This window comes from Carcharodon carcharias, chromosome 14, assembly GCF_017639515.1.
Source record: "Carcharodon carcharias isolate sCarCar2 chromosome 14, sCarCar2.pri, whole genome shotgun sequence".
Taxonomy (NCBI): domain Eukaryota; kingdom Metazoa; phylum Chordata; class Chondrichthyes; order Lamniformes; family Lamnidae; genus Carcharodon; species Carcharodon carcharias.
Genome location: NC_054480.1, coordinates 134,352,793 through 134,373,728, shown reverse-complemented (window position 1 = coordinate 134,373,728; position 20,936 = coordinate 134,352,793). Strand labels below are relative to the sequence as shown.

Below are 20,936 nucleotides of genomic sequence, written 5' to 3'. Positions count from 1 at the left end.
GCTTGCATACCTGGCACTGAAATTTATATACCACATAACTCATTTGTGAGGTAGGCAGAACATCTTTTTGGCTTGATGGTAGCATCGTGTTAGTGGATAATATCACTCATGTTGCTACTGTACAGTAGCAATGTGAGATGGCTAGCTTCAGCTGTTCCTCAAATTTTTTGAGATACCTTATCCTTCCAGGGCAACCTAAGGTAGACTAGAAACTTTTCAGGACTGAAAGTGCTCGCTGTATATTGTGCTATCCTGTGGGATAATGGCTACCTTGATCAGATCAACGACATAGGCAGGATGAGGAAGGAGGCTTTGCATAGTCAGTATGACGAACTAAGCAGAGCCTCAAAGGTAATAATTTCTGGCTACAGGATGACAGATTGGGACTTGAATATTGAAGGGTATGTGACATTTATGAAGGTCTGAAAGTTAGGAAAAGTTGGAGGGGTGGCTCTGTTAATTAATGATGGCATTAGCACATTAGAGACGGATGACCCAAGTTCAGGAAACCAGGATATAGAAGCAGTTTGGGTTGAGATGAGCAATGATAAAGGCAAGAAGTCATTTGTGGGAGTGGTGTACAGGCCCCATAATTGAATCAGCACAGTAGGACAGAGTATAAAAGAGATAATGGGAGACTGCCAGAAAGCTATAACAATAATCATGGGGGATTTTAATCTACATATAGATTAGAAAAAATCAGACAGGCAAAGGTAATATAGGTGAGGAGCTCAGTGAATGTTTTTGGGATAGTTTCTTAGAACAGCACGTTCGGGAGCCAGACAGCAGGCAACACTAGACCTGGTATTGTGCAACATGATAGGATTAATTGATGACCTCCTAGTGAAGGCACCCCTAGGTAGCAGCGATAATAATATGATTGAATTTTACATTCATTTTGAGGGAGAAACAAATGCGTCCAAGACTAGAATTTTAAACTTAAATTAGCTAGTGGAGCTAGCTAAAGTGAACTGACAAATGAGGTTAAGGGATATGTCAATAGAAGTTCAGGGAATAAAGGGATATTTCAGAATACACAGTATACATTCCAATTAGAAAGAAAAATTCCAATGGAGGATCCACCATCCATGGTTACTTGAAAAAGTTAAAGACAGTATCAAACTTAAAGAGAAAGCATATAATTACACAAAGATGGGTGGCAGGCCAGAAGATTGGAAAGAATATAAAGAACAGCAAAGAATGACAGCAAGATTAATAAGGAGGGAAAAATTTGAGTATGAGAGAAAGCTTGCTAGTAACAAAGACAGATAGTGAGAATTTTTATAGATATTTAAATAAGAGAGTTAACAAAGTGAGCGTTGCACCGATAGTCTGAGGAATTGATAATAGAAAATAGGGAGATGGAAGATAAATTATTTTTGCTTCGGTCTTCATTATAGAGGCACAAGTAACATCCCAGAAATAGTTGTAAATCAGGAAATAAAGGGAGGGAGGAAGTCGGGAAAATTACAATCACCAGGGAAGTTGTACTCAGCAAATTGTTGGGGCTGTGGGCTGACATGCCCCCAAGTCTGGTTGGACTTCATCCTAAGGCCTTGAAAGAAGTGGCTAGTGAGACAGCTGATGCACTGGTGGTTCCAATTTTCCAAAATTCCCTAGATTCGGGGAAGGTTCCATTAGATTGGAAAATAGCAAATATAATTCCTTTATTCAAAAAGGGAAACAGAAAGCAGGAAACTATAGGCTGCTTAGCCTAACATCTACCAGAGGGAAAATGTTAGAAGCTTTTATTAAAGATGTTATAGCAGGGCATTTAGATAAATTCAAGGCAATCAGGTACAGTCAACATGATTTTGTAAAAGGGAAATCGTGTTTAACCAATTTATTGGAGTTCTTTGGAGTCACGTGTGCTGTGGATAAAAGGGAAATCGGTGGATGTACTGTACTTAGATTTCTAGAAGGCATTTGGTAAAGTGCCACATCAAAGGTTATTGCAGAAAATAAAAGTTCATGGTGTAGGTGGGTGGGTGGGGGGTAACATTGGCATGGGTACCAGGTTGGCTAGGAAGCAGAGTTGGTATAAATGGGTACTTTTCTGGTTGGCAGGATGCGGTGAGTGGTGTGCCACAGGGATCAGTGCTGGGGCCTCAACCTTTTACAATTTATATAAATGACTTGGATGAAGGGACCAAAGGAATGGTTAAATTTGCTGATGATGACACAAACATAGGTAGGAAAGTAAGTTGTGAAGAGGACATAAGGAGGCTACAAAAAGATATACATAGGTTAAGTGAGTAGGCAACGACTGGGCAAATGGGAGTATAATGTAGGCAAATGTGAAATCGTTCATTTTGGCAAGAATAATAAAAAAGCTCATTATCTAAATGGTGAGAGATTGCAGAGCTCCGAGTTACAGAGGGATCTGGGTGTCCTAGTACATGAATCGCAAAAGGTTAGTATGTAGGTAATTAGGAAAGCTAATAGAATGTTATTATTTATTGAGAGGCAAATGGATTACAAAATTAGGGAGGTAATGCTTCAGTTCCACAGGGAGTATTCTGGAGTATTGTGTACAATACCAGTCTCCTTATTTAAGAAAGATGTAAACGCAGTTAGCAGTTCAAAGAAGGTTTACTACACTAATACCAGGAATGGGCAGGTTGTCTTATGAGGAAAGGCTGGACAGGTTAGGCTTGTATCCACTGGAATTTGGAAGGGTAAGAAGTGACTTAGTTGAAACGTTTAAGATCCTGAGGGATCTTGACAGGGTGGATGTGGAGAGGATGTTTCCTCTTATGGGAGAATCTAGAACACTCACCATCTTGAATTGGAAATACATCGCCATTCCTTCACTGTCACTGGGTCAAAATCCTGGAACTCCCTTCCTAACAGAACTACCTACACCGCATGGACTGCAGTTGTTCAAGGAGGTAGTTCACCACCACTTTCTCAAGGGCAACTACGGATGGGCCAGCCAGTGACAACCACATCCTGTGAATGAATTAAAAAAACTAGGGGACCCTGTTTAAAAATAAGGGGTCAGTCATTTAAGATAGGGATGTGGAGAAATTTTTCTGAGGGTTGAGTGTCTTTGGAACTCTGCTTCCACTGTCTTTTGAGGAAGAGTCTTTGAATATTTTTAAGGCAGAGCTGGATAGGTTCTTAATTCACAAGGAGGTGAAAGGTTATCGAGGGTAGGCAGGAACGTGGGGCTGAGATTACATTCACATCAGCCATGATCTTATTGAATGGTGGAGCAGGCTCGAGGGGCCAAGTGGCCTACTCCCGCTCCTAATTCGTATGTTTGAAGCACTGCTCACCGTATATCATGCCATCGTGTTAGAAACTACATATATTAACACACAGGGCCCTGTCCTTTACAGACAGCAGGAGCACGCCCACATATTGCACCTTTTTCAACTAAACAAAAGCTTGGGGAATAGCCATTCCCTATGGCAATGCCTTGATTAGCGTCATTCTGCCTGGTTTGAATTTGAACAAAAGCTTGCTAGTTAACTGTTCCCTGGTGCATTCTCCATGGCAACGCTTCTACCAGAGTTTTACTTGCTAACCAATCAGCACTCTCTTCTCATTGCAGTACAAATTGTCATCCCCTGTATAATTTGTATTCTTGTGAATCTGTCCAAATGAGTACAAGACAAAAAGCTTCGAAAGCATGTCTCTTTCTTTCAACAAAAATTAGATTGGTCTATCTTATACTTCAGTCCATTTCTTCCTTACCACTGCTGGCCAATGAGGGTACTTTTGAAATTTACACCATACCAGCATCCCTTCAGCTACTGACCATTGTTCTGCAAAACAAAGAGACAGAAATTAATTGCTTCTCAAATTACTAATGATTCAATTTGACATATAGCAAAAACACTTCCAAATCTATTAACTTCCTACTATTTATAAACAAGCAAAACACTTCAATTAATGTTTGATTTTTCTTCAAAATCTTAAGACTTGCATAAGTTTTACCTGCCAAATTCTGACAATGACCAGGCTGCAATGGTCAGGATAGTGTTAAAGTATATGGTTTAACTTCACCACCAGAAGAATGACAATTCAACAGAAATGCTGCATAAGTTTTCCAATTCTTGGAATTGTTTGGAACAACGCTAGAGTTTTATGGAGGATAGCTCAAACACTGTCTTTTCTCAATAAAGGTGGGTAACTCACATCCTGACTTCCCAAAGCCTGCCCATCATCTACAAGGCTCAATTCAAGAGTGTGATGGAAAATATTCTCCACTTGCCTGGATGAATGAGGCTCCACCACACAAGAAGCTCAACACCATCCAGGATCAAGCAGCCCATTTAATTGGCACCCCATCCACCAACTTCAACATTCACTCCCTCCACCACTGATGTACAGCGGCAGCAGTGTGTACCATATACAAGATGCTTCTTTAGAAAATGGAATTAAATTAAAATTTAGCGGGCAGATCTTCTTCACTTTTCTATACATCTGGTTCAATTCTGTTAAGCATTTTTGTATTCCTACAAACGTAACTCTGAAGCAATTAACGCAGCAAGACATCCAGTTTACTGTCTGTCTTTGAATTAGTCTATTAGAATTAGTTGAAGCAATCAAATAATTCCTGACTTGTCCTAGTGCCTAACAGTCTAATTCGATTTCTTAGACTGGAATCAGAGAGAAGCAAGAACCCATTTCCATTCATAGTTCCCTGTGAAAAGATCTTAACAGAGGGTGTTACCAGTAACGACACTTGATAATTTTATTTATTTTTAAAATTTACCTGCTGCATCTCCAACCCCAATATGACAGCTAACAAATTTATAACATTTCCATTGCCTGCTACTTCTGCAGCAGGAAAGATTTAAGTGACTAATATAAAATGCCCCACACCCGCCTGGCACTGGTATATTTCAAACAGGAAACTTGGGACAGTATTTTTTTTCCAACCAATATAATTTTGTCTTATTCATTTTCTGGATCAAGCATTCTTAATATATTGGAACAACCCAGCTAAAAGTCACTACAGACACATCCCCCTTCATTTTTTTCAATCAAATAAGAACAAGTCTGTGACATTTTAAAAACCCTGTAAAGCTATGTTTATATTGGTTTAGTGTTGCCAGCTCTTCACGCGTGGGTTTTACACAACTTTTCACAACAAAGTAAACCTGCTGGATCCATTCAAGGCTGGCTGTCAGAATTTTCTTAACCATCTGTTTTTGACAATACCAAACAAAAAACCTTGCTGGATTATCTACCAGTGCGCGAGATCCAGAAGAGAAGCCAGCAGTACTAAGTGAATGTAAAAGCATCTTATGTCAAATTGTCCACATACTGCAATGATCAAAAGGAACAAATGGGGAAAACAACTAACTCATTAGTCCCTTTTGTATAGTACAGGAGCAAGTATATGGGTGTGCTTCAAGAACATGAAGATAATCTGGTGTTTTATGGATTAGTCTATCAATGGGGGAAGGAAAAAGAAAACGTTTTGTAGACTGAAGATGCCAAATAATTTGGTTAATATCTAATTTTACTTCATTCTACCAATCTATGGGCATTTAAAAAAGGTACTGTGTGAGATGCTCCAAGAATGCAAACTTCGCATCTCCATTGGAATCTGGAACTCAATTTTGCTCGACCCCAAGAGCAGCCAACAGAAGTGTGGAAAAAACCGGGCCTCTTCTTTTGCTCCCAAACAAGGACTGGTGCAACACAGGTACAATGAAAAAGAGCATAATGTCTAGAGGACATAGACACAGATCTCTGACTAAAAAAATCACTTTCCTTCAATTACATGAATTAAGCTTGTGTCCTCGGAAATACAAAAGGTTAGGGGGTGATCTGATTTGAAGTTTTGAAAGGAATTTAAAAAGATCAAAACATTTTTTGCTAAGGTGAGGGGACATAATATCAAAACCAGAGCCAGGCTTTTCAGGAGAGAAGTTAGGGAGTATTTCTTCATACATAGGGCAAGTGGAAAACTCTTGCCTGCAAAAAGCAGGCGCCAGCTCGGTTAATAATTTTAAGTCTGCAATTGAGATTTTTACTAGCCAAGGTTATTAAGGATTATGGAAACAAGATGTGTAGATGGAGTTAAGACAGAAATCTACTGTACTCTTAGAATGGTGGAACAGGCTGAATGGCCTACTCCATATCCTATACTTCCAGAGTCCAACACAAATATTACAGTCTTATAACAGTGAAATCGCTATCATTTGTTTAAAAAAAGCAGGGATTAATGCTAAAATGGGTAGATTCTATAGGGCAAGCAGTCTCAAGTTACAGTGCATAACCACTTCTTGAATTTGTTCTACTATACGGGGGAGGACATACACTGAAAATTGACACTAAGTAACACTATGGGAAAAATTTTCCCCGTGTGCAGGGGAGATATTCCCTCAGCCAGGAGGCTAAATGCTGCCTCAGGGGGATCGACTCGGAATTAAAATTTGTAATACAAAGGATAAAAGAATTTCCCTGGCATGTCCCCTCACGTGACACTGTCACAAGAGTTGGGACATGTCCATAACTTTCACTGAAACCTTTAATAAAAATTTAAATACCCTCATGAAACCTCGTCCCGCCTTTGGATGAGGTTTCATGCCTTTTCCGAAGCCTGCTGGGGCTCCCAGTCTGCCCACCAACCTTATGGTTGGACAGGCAGGTTCATTAATTACCTTAATTAATTTTTCACAAAAACAGAATTACCTGGAAAAACTCAGCATTTCTCAGCGGAGAAAAAAAGAGTTGACGTTTCGAGTCCTCATGAAGGGTCATGAGGACTCGAAACGTCAACTCTTCTTCTCCGCCGATGCTGCCAGACCTACTGAGTTTTTCCAGGTAATTCTGTTTTTGTTTTGGATTTCCAGCATCCGCAGTTTTTTGTTTTTATCTATTAATTAATTTTTCACTGGCCTCAGTAGGTCATTGACAGGTTGGTAGGCGTGCAGCTGACTTGGCTGCGCCCCCGCCGACCTGAAAATGGAAATGACGCGGGGTGATACCAGACGTCATCCTGTGTCATTTTACACGTTGTTGAGCGGGCCCAACCCCCGCTTGCCGACCAGAAGATCCTGCCCTATATTTCTAACATAAAAAGGGTTTAAGAATATAGGTCAATTCTGTTCTAACAGCATTATACTGCAACATAATTTTTACTCTGCGAGTTTTTGGGACATGGTAAGGTAACAAAACATCAAAGGAGAAATTACGTTTCATGAATGCACGCTAGAGAACTGGAGAATAGGTGCCTCACCTTGGTGCAGCAGTATACTTGGAAGGTTTTCATCTTCATCATCATTCTCTTCATCACCCCCATCTTTCGTGGGTTTGCTTGTTGAAAGGGAGTCTATTGAATTGAACTCTACTGACAAAGTAGATGATTGTAATCCTGCATATGCACAGATATTTACATCTTTATAGACAACACTGGTAATGGGCTACAGGTTGATGAGAAAAAGTCTTTTGGCCATCAAGCCAATTCTCTTCTTCGAACTTAATACAATCTATCCATGTTATTTATTAGTCTTATCTAGTTAGCCTTCTGAAGGAACTTTCTTCATTTGGGCAAAACTCCAGAATATCTGGCACAGGGATATGCTTACATCAGCTGGATTATTCTCCTATTGATATGGAGGTGGATGTGGAGCTGGCAGTGAGCTCAAAGGGAGTGATGTGGGAAACTGCAGGTGCGGGACTTTCATGTTTGGGTTGCACGGAGAATAAGCAAGCAGAGAAAACACAAACTTTATATGAAGTCCCAGATGATTTTTGAATAGCACCGCCATACTTCCAATTTTCATTCACTTATGAAATGACCATGGAGCAGAAATAGTTCTTCTAAACAACTGCATTGCAAGTGCTGACTGCAAAAGAAAACAGCAAAACAGAGCTGTTCTGCTGGCCTTTGATAGAGAACTTGTGTGGCCATTTAATACTCAAATTCTCAGTCTCCAGTAACAATTTGCTGGATTACTAACGGGCAGCAAGTCTGGGATGGCATGAGGCCTGGCACTGATGCTGGGGAAGTGGTAGAAGTGGAGCCTACAAACTGGGGAGACACGGCCTGGTAATGGGAGCCACCTAGGTTGAAGCTGGGAAATAGCAACACACATAGGCGCAGAATTGAAGTCCTGCAAGTTGCAGTCCAACTAGTTTTTATAGTATAAATATCTCAGATTAATGTTAACAGGGCAAATTAATACTTGATATTGTTCTGCAATTAGAGACAATGACAAACAAGGTCAGATAGGACTTAAATCAGAATATTTCAGCACAGAAACAGGCTACTCAACTCAATATTTTCCTTCTCATTAGCTGCCTTGTCCACTAATTCCACTCCCTGGTATGCTCTCCAGCCCTTTGATATTTCATTTTTTTCTACTACCCAAGGGAACATTTTTGGTGCAAATTTATTTTCTATCCCAAGCAGTTTCACTTCATGTGTCAAAATTTGGAAGTTAGAACAGCGTTACAATAAGCAATATTACAGGTGAAAACACTTCGCTTATCAAGGAAGCATATTCAGAATTTGTTTCTTTTACAAATGCATGTGCCTCATTTCTACGTACTGTAGGTCACAGATCAATATAGATGGTAAATAAAAAGTGTTCTATACATTTGGCTGAAGGATTTAAGTTGCATCAACTTTGCATGCAGAACTGCATTCATTTTAAGTCCCTATAAGTAGTTCATTAATTGTATTTAATCACAGGCAATACAGAAAAGCTAACTTGCCAAAAGTTTAATTAGTTTTGTTACTGTTTTCACTTGAAATATCAAAGCATGTTATTGAAATAGCCAGAATTAATGAAGGGTTGGTACAACTGGCCAGCTTATTACCAAGACACAGAAAATACTATCACATACCAGAACCACTGAATTCTGCTCTAGTAGTAGACTCCCTCATCACACATCACCCCCTCAGTTGTGCCCAAAACAAAATTAAATAGTCTTAAAATTAAAGTCTCACCACCTACAAGTAACAATAACATAGGACCTACAACCAGAAAACAGGCCATTCAACCCAGTCGGTGTTGACATTTACCATCCACATGAGCAAACATCTTTAAATATATTTAACCACCCTGTTACCATATCCCTTCAATCATCTAGTCAATCTCATCTTGAACACCAATACACTTTGTCTCAACACTAGCCCTGAAATAAATTTTTAAAAATTAACTACAGATATGTCAAATTTACTTAAATCTGACAGTGTAGTCATACCATTTAGCATAAAATAAAGAAAGAAGTTGCCAATTCCCTTTCAGCAACATGCTGTGTGTACTGGCAAAAATGAATCAAGAAAGTTATGAAAACCTCTATCAGGAAAAGCAGGACAGTCTACTTTGCTCAAAAGCTTCAGTTGTGGATAACTATTTTGTGCCAGTATTTCAACAAGGTGGTGGAAATGTAGGTGCACTGGAGTAAAACACAAAAATGTTTCAAGTAATTGTAGAAAACAATTTAGTTTTTAAAAAGCAGAACTCAATGGACAAGCTGCTGGACCCCAATGGAATGCACTCAAAGCTATTGAAAGAAGTAATCAGGATATACTGAAGGTTCTAACCACAAATTCAAATATGCAATTGTGCTAGGCACTGGAGGAAAGTAATAGCGTGTTTGAAGGTAAACCAGGTTAACTATAGAGCAGTAATGTAACATCTGCCGTGGGCAAACTCTTGCGATTTTTGATGCGAGTCAAAGTGGTGAGCACCTGGGTGGTTCCTTAGATAACTGGGAGCAGCCAGTGTGGATTTGCTGAAGGAAAAGCCATGTTTGCAAATTTAAATTCACTTTTTTTTTGAAGTAATTGACTACATAGACAAATGCATGCAGTAGAAAAAGTGCATATGGATTTTCATAAGCTATTTGATAAAGTGTCTCTCAGAAATCTTGCTATGAAAATTCAGGTATAAGACAAAAGAAATTGCAGTAAAAAATTTTGATGGCTAGGAGACCAAGGATTACTATTCATAGGTGTTGCTTGGGTTGAAGAAAGGATGCAAATGGCATAGCCTGGGGTCAGTGCTGGTTCAAAAATTGAAGTGATTTTGATTTTGAGATAGAAACACAATAGCCACATGGGCCTTTACAAAGGACAAGACAGATTGTAAAAAGACCTCAAGACGACAAAAGACAGTGGAATGAACAGGCAAGCAGTGGGTGCAAGTGAATGCAGAGATAGGAAGTGATGCATTTTGGGAGGGAAAACAAGAAATGGAATTGTATAGTCAATAGGAAGACGTAGAGGAGTAGAATTACCTTGGATGAATATATATAATTCTTTGAAATACCAAGTGCAAGTAGATAAAGATATTAAAATAGACAATATTTTGAGTCTTAGAAATAGTGGCATGGAGCACAAGAACCAAGATATTACAAAATTTATATATGCCAATAGTAAACTACTGTTAAAAGTACTGTGTGGAGTCTTGCATACCTCAAAGTTAGAGCAAGGTCGTAACTTATCAAGATAATGCCAGGAATGAGACTGTACTTAAGAACAGAGTCTTGAGACAGTGAATTATTTCCAGAAGGGCAGAGAAGCCCATCAAAGAATTTAATGAGATTTCATTAAAATTAAGAACTTTAATAGGGTAAGTCTATTTTTACTGGTTAGGGAATAAGTGGCAAGCATTCATCAATTTAAACCTGTTATTAAGAGAGAGAGAGAGGATGAGAGAAGTGTCAGAGCATGGAACGCTTCATTATAGAGAGTTGTGTTTGGAACCATAGCATCTTTTAAAGGAAAGATCAACCATTATTTGAGGCAGAGGAATATTCAGGAGAGCGCAGGGCACTTAGCTTTGGGTTGCTCCAGCAAAGCACTAGCATAGAAATAATAGGCTGAATAGTGTATCCATGCTAAACAAATGGAATCTCCAGTCTAAGCAAAAATAAATAAAGTGCTACCTGAAATAGAAAAAAAACCCAACTTCCAAAGGCCACAAACTTCCCAAGGTCCTCAAATCATCTTTAGCAGCTCAGTGATACCTAGGAATTCTTGGTATTATAAGCGCTCTTACCTGAACAACTACAAGTTATGACAGTTACACCAAGCTGTTAATTATTGACTATTGGGCATATATAGGCCTTAAAGTTGCATCTCCATAGGTAATTCTTACATTCTTCAAATATATATCACCACAATTTCTAATGCAATTGTTTTCAGTTCAAAAAGTAAATGCAAGAGACATTTGTAATTCATACTTAAACAGCCTCCTTAAGTCCTTTGAGAAAAATATTTTTCTATATTACTACTTGTACTGCAAAAACGATTCATAGAAGGTATCCCAGTAGAGAGAGAGATAATCTTACCTATTTCATCAGTTTCAAATGATGGCAACTCAAGATGAGTTTCAGGCGCTGCAATGGATAAAGTTTGGATCTCTGAAGCTCCCTCCTCTTTCCGAATTTTTGAAGGAGGGAATGCCTCTTGTTTATTTAATGGGGTGGAAGGACAGAATGTTTGAGGATTGTCTGAAATACTTCTTTTATGTCCATTAATAGAGCCCACTTGTTCATCTAGACACAACCCAATTAGAGAACTCTTAACATGCTGCCTTGGACTCTTGGTTTCCGCAAGACTATCTACATTTGGTTGGTTGGTTGATTTCACATTAATATCCAAATCAGAAGTTGTACTGATATGAAGGCACTCTATAGGCTGGGGACATTTTTTCACTTTTCTCCTTTTATGTTCTTCCACCACTTCATTTTTGCACAAATCACTTTTCATTTCTAACTGAACATTGCTAGGACTTAAAAGGTGTGAGCATTCATGTGACCCAATGTTGCCAGTAGTCCTACATTTAGGAGTTGATTCTAAATAGCTAGAAGCAGCATCAGGTGTCCGAATGCCCCGAGGTTTGCAATTGGCTTGGACAGGAGAATTGGCAATTTCTTTGCAGGCAGATTTGCAAATAATCCTTGACCTCAGGCTAATCTTTTTAACTTTACCATTTTGATCTTTCCTCCCTGCATAATTTGGAGAACCACATGTTTGGAATGAAGACTTCGCCACTTCTTGCAACCTCTTTTCATCCCGATATTCCTGTGCTTCAGCAGTTGTCTGTTTCACAAGTGGTATTGACTGCTCACACCGAGAGAGATTATCATTTGAAGTGGCTGTCTGAGGCTTAAGATTTTTCCTTGGTCTTCCCACAGTTCTTTTCCTTACACTACTTTTTTCTTCCTTACCAGTGCGTTTTTTTGTTTTAGCCGAAGTTTGGGTTAACGTGCATGACCTGGTTGGCTTTTTCCCTTGTTCAGCCTCTGGTGTTTTTTTGATACACGATGTTTTCCTGCTACTTTGTCGAGTGCACACAGTTTCTTGTCCTCGAAGAAAGTAAAATCCATTTTGCTTCGGTGTATTTTTTGGTCCATTTGAACTGTGAATACAGGAACGCTTTTTAAGCTCTTTTGAAGCTAACACTCGAGTCTTTGCCATCACTGGTTCTTTCATAGTCATTCGAGTGGTATGGCAGTCATGGCTAGCTAAAAGATCCAGTGCAATTCGAAGTGCCTTCCTGTAAGTTAATTCTTCCACAGCTTCTTCATGAGTAAAGTCTTCCCTGTGTGCTTTTAAAAAAAAAAACAGGAAATAAATTGATATAGATCAGAGCAGGGAAAAGAAAATTGCCATATATTCTGAAAATGAACAATGCACTCAAGTTATTGTCTGTTCTAAGATAAATTTTAAACTTGTCTCTGCCATAGTTGTTGGAAAATTCCACACATTATGTGCCTACATTAAATCATTTTGAATGCTGTCCCATTCATGCAGGCTGAAATAAAGTATATCATTTTGGTGCTGCCATTTTTTTTTAAAACGTTGATCCTACAGAATAGATCCTTGGTCTGAGTTTGATGTGCAATTTGACACCTGACTCTTAACATGAACCCATTCCTTTTTGGCCCACTCTCCATGAAAGAGAAAGGAATGGAACAGAATGAATTCAAAAGAACCTAAAAGCAGATTTAAGCTTTTAATGCCCTGTGACTTTCTTGAATTCTCACCCTCACCAGCCCCTACCGCTATTTATTGCTGCATGAAATATTTAATGCATGTTTCAAAACAAATTAACTCTTGTGATGACATACAAAAAGCTAGCAATTTCCTAGTCTAAACTGAGACAAAACTAGTAGAAAAGCTTAAAAAATCCTGAGTTCAAGCAGATGCCATTAATCTTGCAAAAGCCAAACTTTTGCCTGATTTTTGTGATGTGTTACTCAGCAATCTACTGGTCAGTTTATCTCTAAGGAGCAAATCTTTCAGTATGCAAAACTGAAGTTTATGTCACCTCTTGGGGTTTAAGAGTAGGAATTTATTAACGTTTGCTTGAAGTGCAGAAAACTGGAATTGAATAAAGTCTCAATACTATACTTGTGCTATGTTCAATCTGCCACTGATTAGGATCATTTCTATTGATTTTAAAGGGATAGCTGGAACATTCCGTTGTGTACAACAAGTTTGCCTCTTAATTTTCCCCCTTTGTGGGGAAACGAGCTCTTTGCTCGATGAAAATTCTGCTTTTGTATAGCAATCTTTCATTCTCTGCAGCAGTTTTGATCCAATAACTGTTGCTACTGTAATGTTGAGCATCACTGTATAACTTGTCTAACCTGGAGAGAAACAGTTTTGTAAAAAAAAGTGAAGATCAAAATACAAAAGACGATGACATGTTTGTGGAATGCCTCTACATTGCCAAGTTTGGTGAAACTTAGTTGAATACAAGTTGTATTTACGTATATAATTGAACATTAAGAGCTTTTATTGAAACAGAAAATGTTAGGAATACTCAGGAGGTCAGGTAGCATTTGTGAATAGAGAAACAGAGTTAACTTTCTGGCCTGTGACCTTTCAAAAGAAATGGGAAAAGTTGGAAATGTAATAGATTTTGAGGGAGCTGGTGAAGGGGGGTTGCTGGGAGTGGAGATGACAAGGCCAAGAGGAAGGTCTGTGATAGGGTATAAGACAGGAAAGATTGAATGACTTAAGAGTTAGTCATCTAGGACAGAAGGAGAGGTCATGGAGCAAACGATACAAAGAAAACAAAGATGTGCCTAGAGCAGGTGTGCTGCTGACTGAAAGCAAAAATACGAGAAAAACAAAACAAGCAAAGATAACAAAAAAGGGTGGGGTAGGGTGGGATGGAGAGAGTAGACCCTCAAACACTCCTTACAAGTGAAGCAGAGATTTACATGTACTTCTTTTAAACCAGTCTACTGTATTCGCTGCTCACAATGTGGTGACCTCTACAATGGGGAGACCAAATGCAGACTGGGTATTTGAGGAACACCTCCGTTTAGCCCACAAGCATGATCATGATTTCCAGTAGCCTATAATTTTAATTCTCCACCTTGCTCTCATGCTGAGATCTGTCCTCGGCCTGCTCCTCTGTTTCAGTGAAGGTCAATGCAAACTTGAGGGGACAGCACCTCATCTTTCCGTTAGGTACTATACAGCCTTCCGGACCAGTGAGTTCAACAATTTCAGACCATAATCTCTGCCCTTCTTTCTGCTTTCTTTCTTTTGTTTTTTTATTTTTGCTTTCAGTCAGCAGCACACCTGCTCTAGGCATGTCTTTGGTTTCTCAGTTTCTTTTCTTGTTCCATCATTTCCTTTGGCACTGGAAGACTGAATGTAAGAAGAGTTAATCTCTCCAGTTTTTCACCAAGCACAGACCTTCCTTTTGTTCTTGTCCCACCCACCCTTTCTCAAAACCTATTACATTTCTAACTTTTGCTAGTTCTGATGAAAGGCCACAGACCTGAAATGTTTACTCTGTTTGTCTCTCCAAAGAAGCTGCTTGACCTGCTGAGTATTTATAGCATTCCCCCCCACCCGAGATTTCCAACATCCGCAGTATTCAGCTTTTCAACTAAGGGCTTTTTAAAAAATCGTTCATGGGATGTGGGCATTTACTGCCCTTCTCCTTAGGAAGGGGATGGTGAGCTGCCTTCTTGAACCGCTACAGTCCACGTGGCGTAGGTACACCCAGTGCTTTTAGGGAGGGAGTTCCAAAGTTTTGACCCAGCAACAGTGAAGGAATGGTGATATATTGCCAAGTCAGGATGGTGAGTGGCTTGGAGGGGAACGTCCAGGTGGTGTTCCCATGTGTCTGCTGCCCCTGTCCTTTTAGGTGGCAGTGGTCAGGGGTTTGGAAGGTGCTAAGAAGCCTTGGTGAATTCCTGCAGTACATCTTGTAGATGGTACATACTGTTGCAATGCATCAATGATGGATGGAGTGAAGGTTTGAGATTGTGGTGCCAAATCAAGCAGGATGCTTTATACTGGACAATGTCAAGCTTCGAGTGTTATGGGAACTGCACTCATCCAGACAAGTGGGGAGCATTCCGTCACACTCCTGACTCCTGTAGACAGCGAACAGGCTTTGGGGAGTCAGGTGGTGAATTACTCATCACAGGATTCCTAGCCTCAGTATATACATGCCAGTCTAGTTCAGTTTCTGGTCAATGGTGAGCTCCAAGATGCTGATAGTGGGGGGGATTCAGTGATGGTAATACCATTGAACATCAAGGGGCAATGGTTAGATTCTCTCTTGTTGGAGATGGCAATTGCCTGGCAGTTGTGTGGCACAAATGTTACTTGCCACCCCAAGCCTGGATATTGTCCAGGTCTTGCTGCATTTGGACATGGACTGCTTCAGCATCCAAGGAGTCGTAAATGGTGAACATTGTGCAATCATCAGTGAACATCCCCACTTGACCTGACAGCGGAAGGTAATTGATGAAGCAGCTGAAGATGGTTGGGCTGAGGACATTATCCTGAGGAACTTCTGCAGTGATGTCCTGCAGCTGAGATGACTGATCTCCAACAACCACAACTATCTTCCTTTGTGCTAGGTATGACTCCAACCAGTGGAGAGTTTCCCCCAATTCCCATTGACTCCAGTTTTGCTAGGGCTCTTGATGCCACACTGTCAAATGTGGCATTGATGTCAAGGGCAGTCAGTCTCACCTTTAGCATGGATAACATAATTTAACACACCACTTAATCTCACTGGCTGGATCATTTTGCCCTTAAATCAGCTTTGTGCTAAATTGTCAATGGGTACGCTCAGAGACACAGGATGTAACAAGAAGTCATGTACTCAAAGTACCAGCAGAAACATGAGATCTCAATATGTAACACATACACACGCATATAAATCTTACAACCATTTGGGGGCTGGAGTAGGTGATGGGGAGTTGTTTTTGACAAGTACAAAAAAAAAGCTGCTGGAAAAATAGACAGGTGTGAATCAACATCTCAGAAAAAAAGTCAATTAACATTTTGTCTCAGGCCCCTTTATTTAAAGTATCATTTTTCTATACAGCAATATATTTTTCAGGAATTCTGTTTGAACATGATTTTCACCCCTTTAATTTTTCCGTGTTTACAGCTTTTTCTTGTTAAAGTTTACATGGTAAGTAGTTGGGCTGAACACATCTCTATATTGAGAAATTACAACAACCAGCAGTCTCTTTGATACCTTTGCCAGCTTAGACTCCTGGCCTTACCCCACCTGCATAGTTACTTGAGTCCTACAGGAAGCAAATTAAGTGCAGCACCACTATTTATGCTTAGGATTTTTATGACCATATAAAACGTACAAGCATGTATAAGCAGGATTGTAATTTTAAATGAAAATATATAATCATTTTCTGGTGGAGAACGTGTGAGAAAGAGGGTAGATGGGAGTTGGGTACTGGGTGCTCACTTGCAGTCAAAATCCTAGGAATTTGCTTTTGAGGAAGCTTATCTTTTCAACTGTTCCCATCTCTGCATCAGCAAGATAATGGAAATAATGCCTTGACATTGCACTAAGTGCCCCACCAACTCAGAAACATAATTGCTGTTCATTGGTGCTGGATCAAAATTGCGAAACTAATTACTCAACACCCTTGTGGAACACCATAATAACAGCAGTTCAATGAAGCAGCTCAAATGAAACCTTCTCGGGAGGAACCATTAATGCAGCAATAACTAGTCTCATCTTCAGAAAATACAACTCTTTCTATTTAATTCTGGTTGAAATAGTGATCAATGAATAGCCAGTTTAACTTTCCAGCCCCAGATGGAGTTATGATGTTGTGGCAATCAATCCACATGAATTTGCGAAGTGATACCTTGGTACTCATGCAACATGTATTGGGAGTTGAAATCTATTTTGCAAACCATTTTCCAGATTTGCATACATCAGTATGAAGATTATACTTTTCATACTGATGGTAAGAGTAGTCAACTAACATATACTGTCAATAAGTTTTTTCTTCATAAGTATACATTAAATGCATCAAGTCTGAACCAAATCAATTTTTAAAAAGTTTACAAAATAGGAAATGCAGTTCAATATTCCTCCAAATTTTCTACAAGGAAAGTAACATAGGAAAAATAAAAGATTAAATGAAAATATAAAAGGTCAGTTACAGTTCAAGTGCAGCCATGGAATAAATACCTGCATAAGGATTGGTTCCATTATTTCAAACTCCTGGTATGCAGCAATAATTAATATATTAACCTTCCTTAAAAATAATGCTTTTCCTATTAAAAAGTGTTGCTATGATATTTGCATGTTTCATAAACAAGTACTCACCCAAACCAAAGCTGATACTTTCAGCCTGTTTTTGCTCAAATGGTCTTGTGTCTATGTGCTTAACTCTTAATCTAAAACAAAAACCAAACGTTATATTGTGCAGTTGCATGAAGTTAACAGTTTTGTAAAATAGTAACATAGGAATAGGAGGCCATTCAGCCTCTCACGTCCGTTCCACTATTCAATTAGATCTTGACTGACCTGTGGCCTATATAGTGGCGAAAGCATATATAAAAATGTTAATCATTTGCCAAGGTTATCACTAGGATTACATTGAACAGTAATGGTGGGCATATGAAATTTCAATCTGTATGTCCACCTGAAATGTGAAAAAAACACCCAGTTATAGATCTCAACCATCAAAAGTAGCACTGCATTTGGAAAGGGCAGTACAGTTCGCTCAACAATGTTAGCGATAGTGGAATAAGTTGAGGTAATGAATCATGAAGAAGACACAAAATTAACTGTCTCAAATAAAATTTGCCTTTTTTTATATACAATTGCACTAAATTAGTCTGGTTGCAATCCCAACTAGTTTACGAATTTCAAAGTTAATTATTCAGAAATCAAGTGGGCTCTTGCCACCATATGCACATTGAAGGAGCATGCAGGGGTATTCAATAAAATCATAATGTGAATGACCAATAAATTACATAATCCTACTTTGCAACTACCTATCCCTCCAGTGAATTGAGCACCTGCGAGATGAAATTTGACATATTAGTTCAGTTTCCTGTGCTATTCGTGATAACTGAATTATATTACATGATACATATTATAACATTGAATAAAAAGTGCCAACAAATTCATTCCCTATCTGTTTTTCATACAACTTCCTAAGGAAATCTGATTCTTGGACAATTTTTGCATAACAATCCTTTGCATGTCAGGACAGCATTGGCTGAGAAGCGAGGGGTCTTTAGAACATTGCAACAGAAATTAAATTGCCCAGATATTTTCAAGTTTGCAATGGCAAGTTGAAATTTAATTTGCTTCATCATTACTGCAATACTTACTGTTTATTCAAACATATTAGCTGGACATCTAAACAATCTGAAATGGTCTCAGATGTCTTACTGGGAGAAATGCCAGACTCCGACAGTATCTTTTTAAAAAAAAGGAAAGAAAGTTACAACGTGCATGCGATTTTAAGTGGATATGATGCAATCTACACACAAGCTGCATTTACACAATTATTTTAGTTCCAAGTGGGAAAAGCTTCCTCTTTTCTTTTACAGTATAGTCAGCAGGGATTTTGTCAAGTCTAACTGTAAAAATGAAGTTTTTATATCAATTTGATTTTTGATGAATATTCAGTAGTACAATTGTAGAATTATGCCCTTGTACTGTTTCTGAAGAGTGCATTTGGTCACTTGCGGTAGTAGGTGTCATGTGAAATCGCTCATTAATGTGATTACATCAGCATTAATGTGATTACATCAGAAACATCGATAAATACACCTAGTGACAGCAGAAATCCGACATCCTTATCTGGTCCGGCCTACATGTGACTTCAGGTCCATTGCAATATGTTTGACACTTAAATGCCCTCTGAAATGGCCTTGTAAGCCACTCAGTTGCATCAAACTGCTAAATGGAATGAAACTGGATGGATCAGTGGCATCGATCTAGGCACCGGAAACGAAAGTGACATACCTAATCCTGTTTACTCTGCAAAGTCCTCTTTACTACCTCTGCGGGGGACAGTTGTCTCACGGGCTAGTCAAGCAACAGCCTGACATAGTCATACTCATGGAATCATACCTTAGACAATATTCCAGGCATCACCATCACTAGCCCTGGATACATCCTGTCCCACCTACAGAACAGACCCACCAGAGGGGGGTGGCACAGTGGTATACATTCAGAAGGCAGCTGGCCCTGGGAGTCCTCAACATTGACTCCAGATCCCAAGAAGTCATGGCATCAGATCAAACATGGGCAAGGAAACCTCCTGCTGGCCCAGGCATTCCTCCACCCTGCCATCCCTCAGCTGCTGAATCCATATTGAACACCACATGGAAAAAGCACTGAGGGCAGCAAGGGCACAGAATGCATTCTGGTGTGGGGAACTTCAAATGTCCATCACCAAGAGTGGCTCAGTAACACCACTACTGGCCAAGCTGGCTGAGTCCTAAAGGACATAGCTGGTGGACTGGGTCTGCAACAGGTAGTGAGGTAATCAACAAGAGGAAAGAACCTACTTGACCCCGTTCTCACCAATCTACCTGTTGTAAATGCATCTGTCCATGACAGTATTTGCAGGAGTGACCACTGCACAGTCCACAGTGGCGATGAAGTCCCATTTTCATGTTGAGGATACCCTCCATTGGTTGTGGGGTACCACCACCGTGCTAAATGGGAAAGATTTCAAACAGATCTAGCTGCTCAAAACTGGGCATTCATGAGGCACTGTGGGCCGTCAACAGCAGCAGAACTGTATACAACCACAATCTGTAACCTCATGGCCCAGCATAGTCCCCCACTCTACCATTACCACCAAGCCAGGGATCAACCGTGGTTCAATGAAGAGTGCAGGAGGGCACATCAGGAGCAGCACCAGGCATACCTAAAAATGAGGTGCAAACCTCATGAAGTTAAACACAGGACTACTTGCATGCCAAACAGCGTAACAAGCATGCAAAATAGACCGTGCCAAAGTGATTCCACAACTAACCAATCAGATCTAAGCTCTGCAGTCCTGCTACATCCAGTTGTGAATGTTGGTGGGCAATTGAACAACTAACTGGAGGAGGTGGCACCACAAATATCCCCATCCTCTCTGATGGGGGAGCCCAGCACATCAGTGTCAAAAGCAAAGCTGAAGCATTGGCAAGCATTTCAGCCAGAAATGTCTAGTGGATAATCCATCATGGTCTCCTCTGGAGGTCTCGAGCATCACAGATGCCAGTCTTCAGTCAATTCGATTCACTCCACACGATATCAAGAAATGGCTGAAGGCAATGGGCACTGTGAAGGCTATGGGTCCTGACAAGATTCCAGCAACAGTACTGAAGACTTGTGCTTAAGAAGTAGCCGTGCCCCTAGCCAAGCTGTTCCAGTACAGCTACAACACTGGTATCTAATCAATGTAGTCAAAAATTGTCCAGGTATGTCCTGTACACAAAAAAGGACAAATCCAACCCAGCAAAGTACTGCCCCATCAGTAAGATGATGGGTGGGGTCATCAACAGCACTCTCAAGCAGCACTTAGAAATAACTTGCTCACTAATGCTCAGTTTGGGTTCCACCAGGGTCACTCAGCTCAAGATAAAAACAAAAAAACTGCGGATGCTGGAAATCCAAAACAAAAACAGAATTACATGGAAAAACTCAGCAGGTCTGGCAGCATCGGCGGAGAAGAAAAGAGTTGACGTTTCG

General features: G+C 39.8%; 1 protein-coding gene across 12 annotated transcripts in view; it reads right to left on the bottom strand.

Annotated features, from left to right (window-relative positions):
- Positions 1–20,936, bottom strand: part of LOC121286881 (PWWP domain-containing DNA repair factor 3A-like) — a 69,060-nt gene that overhangs the window by 15,064 nt on the left and 33,060 nt on the right. For 8 of the 12 annotated variants that reach the window (XM_041204084.1, XM_041204083.1, XM_041204094.1 and 5 more), the window contains 5 exons: positions 18,572–18,660; positions 17,556–17,626; positions 11,272–12,534; positions 7,205–7,339; positions 3,703–3,773 (listed from right to left, as the gene is read on the bottom strand). In XM_041204084.1, coding sequence (XP_041060018.1) covers positions 3,703–3,773; positions 7,205–7,339; positions 11,272–12,534; positions 17,556–17,626; positions 18,572–18,660 — 1,629 coding nt within the window. The remainder of the gene's footprint in view (positions 1–3,702; positions 3,774–7,204; positions 7,340–11,271; positions 12,535–17,555; positions 17,627–18,571; positions 18,661–20,936) is intronic. The other 4 variants (XM_041204088.1, XM_041204087.1, XM_041204085.1 and 1 more) reach the window with 3 other exon arrangements.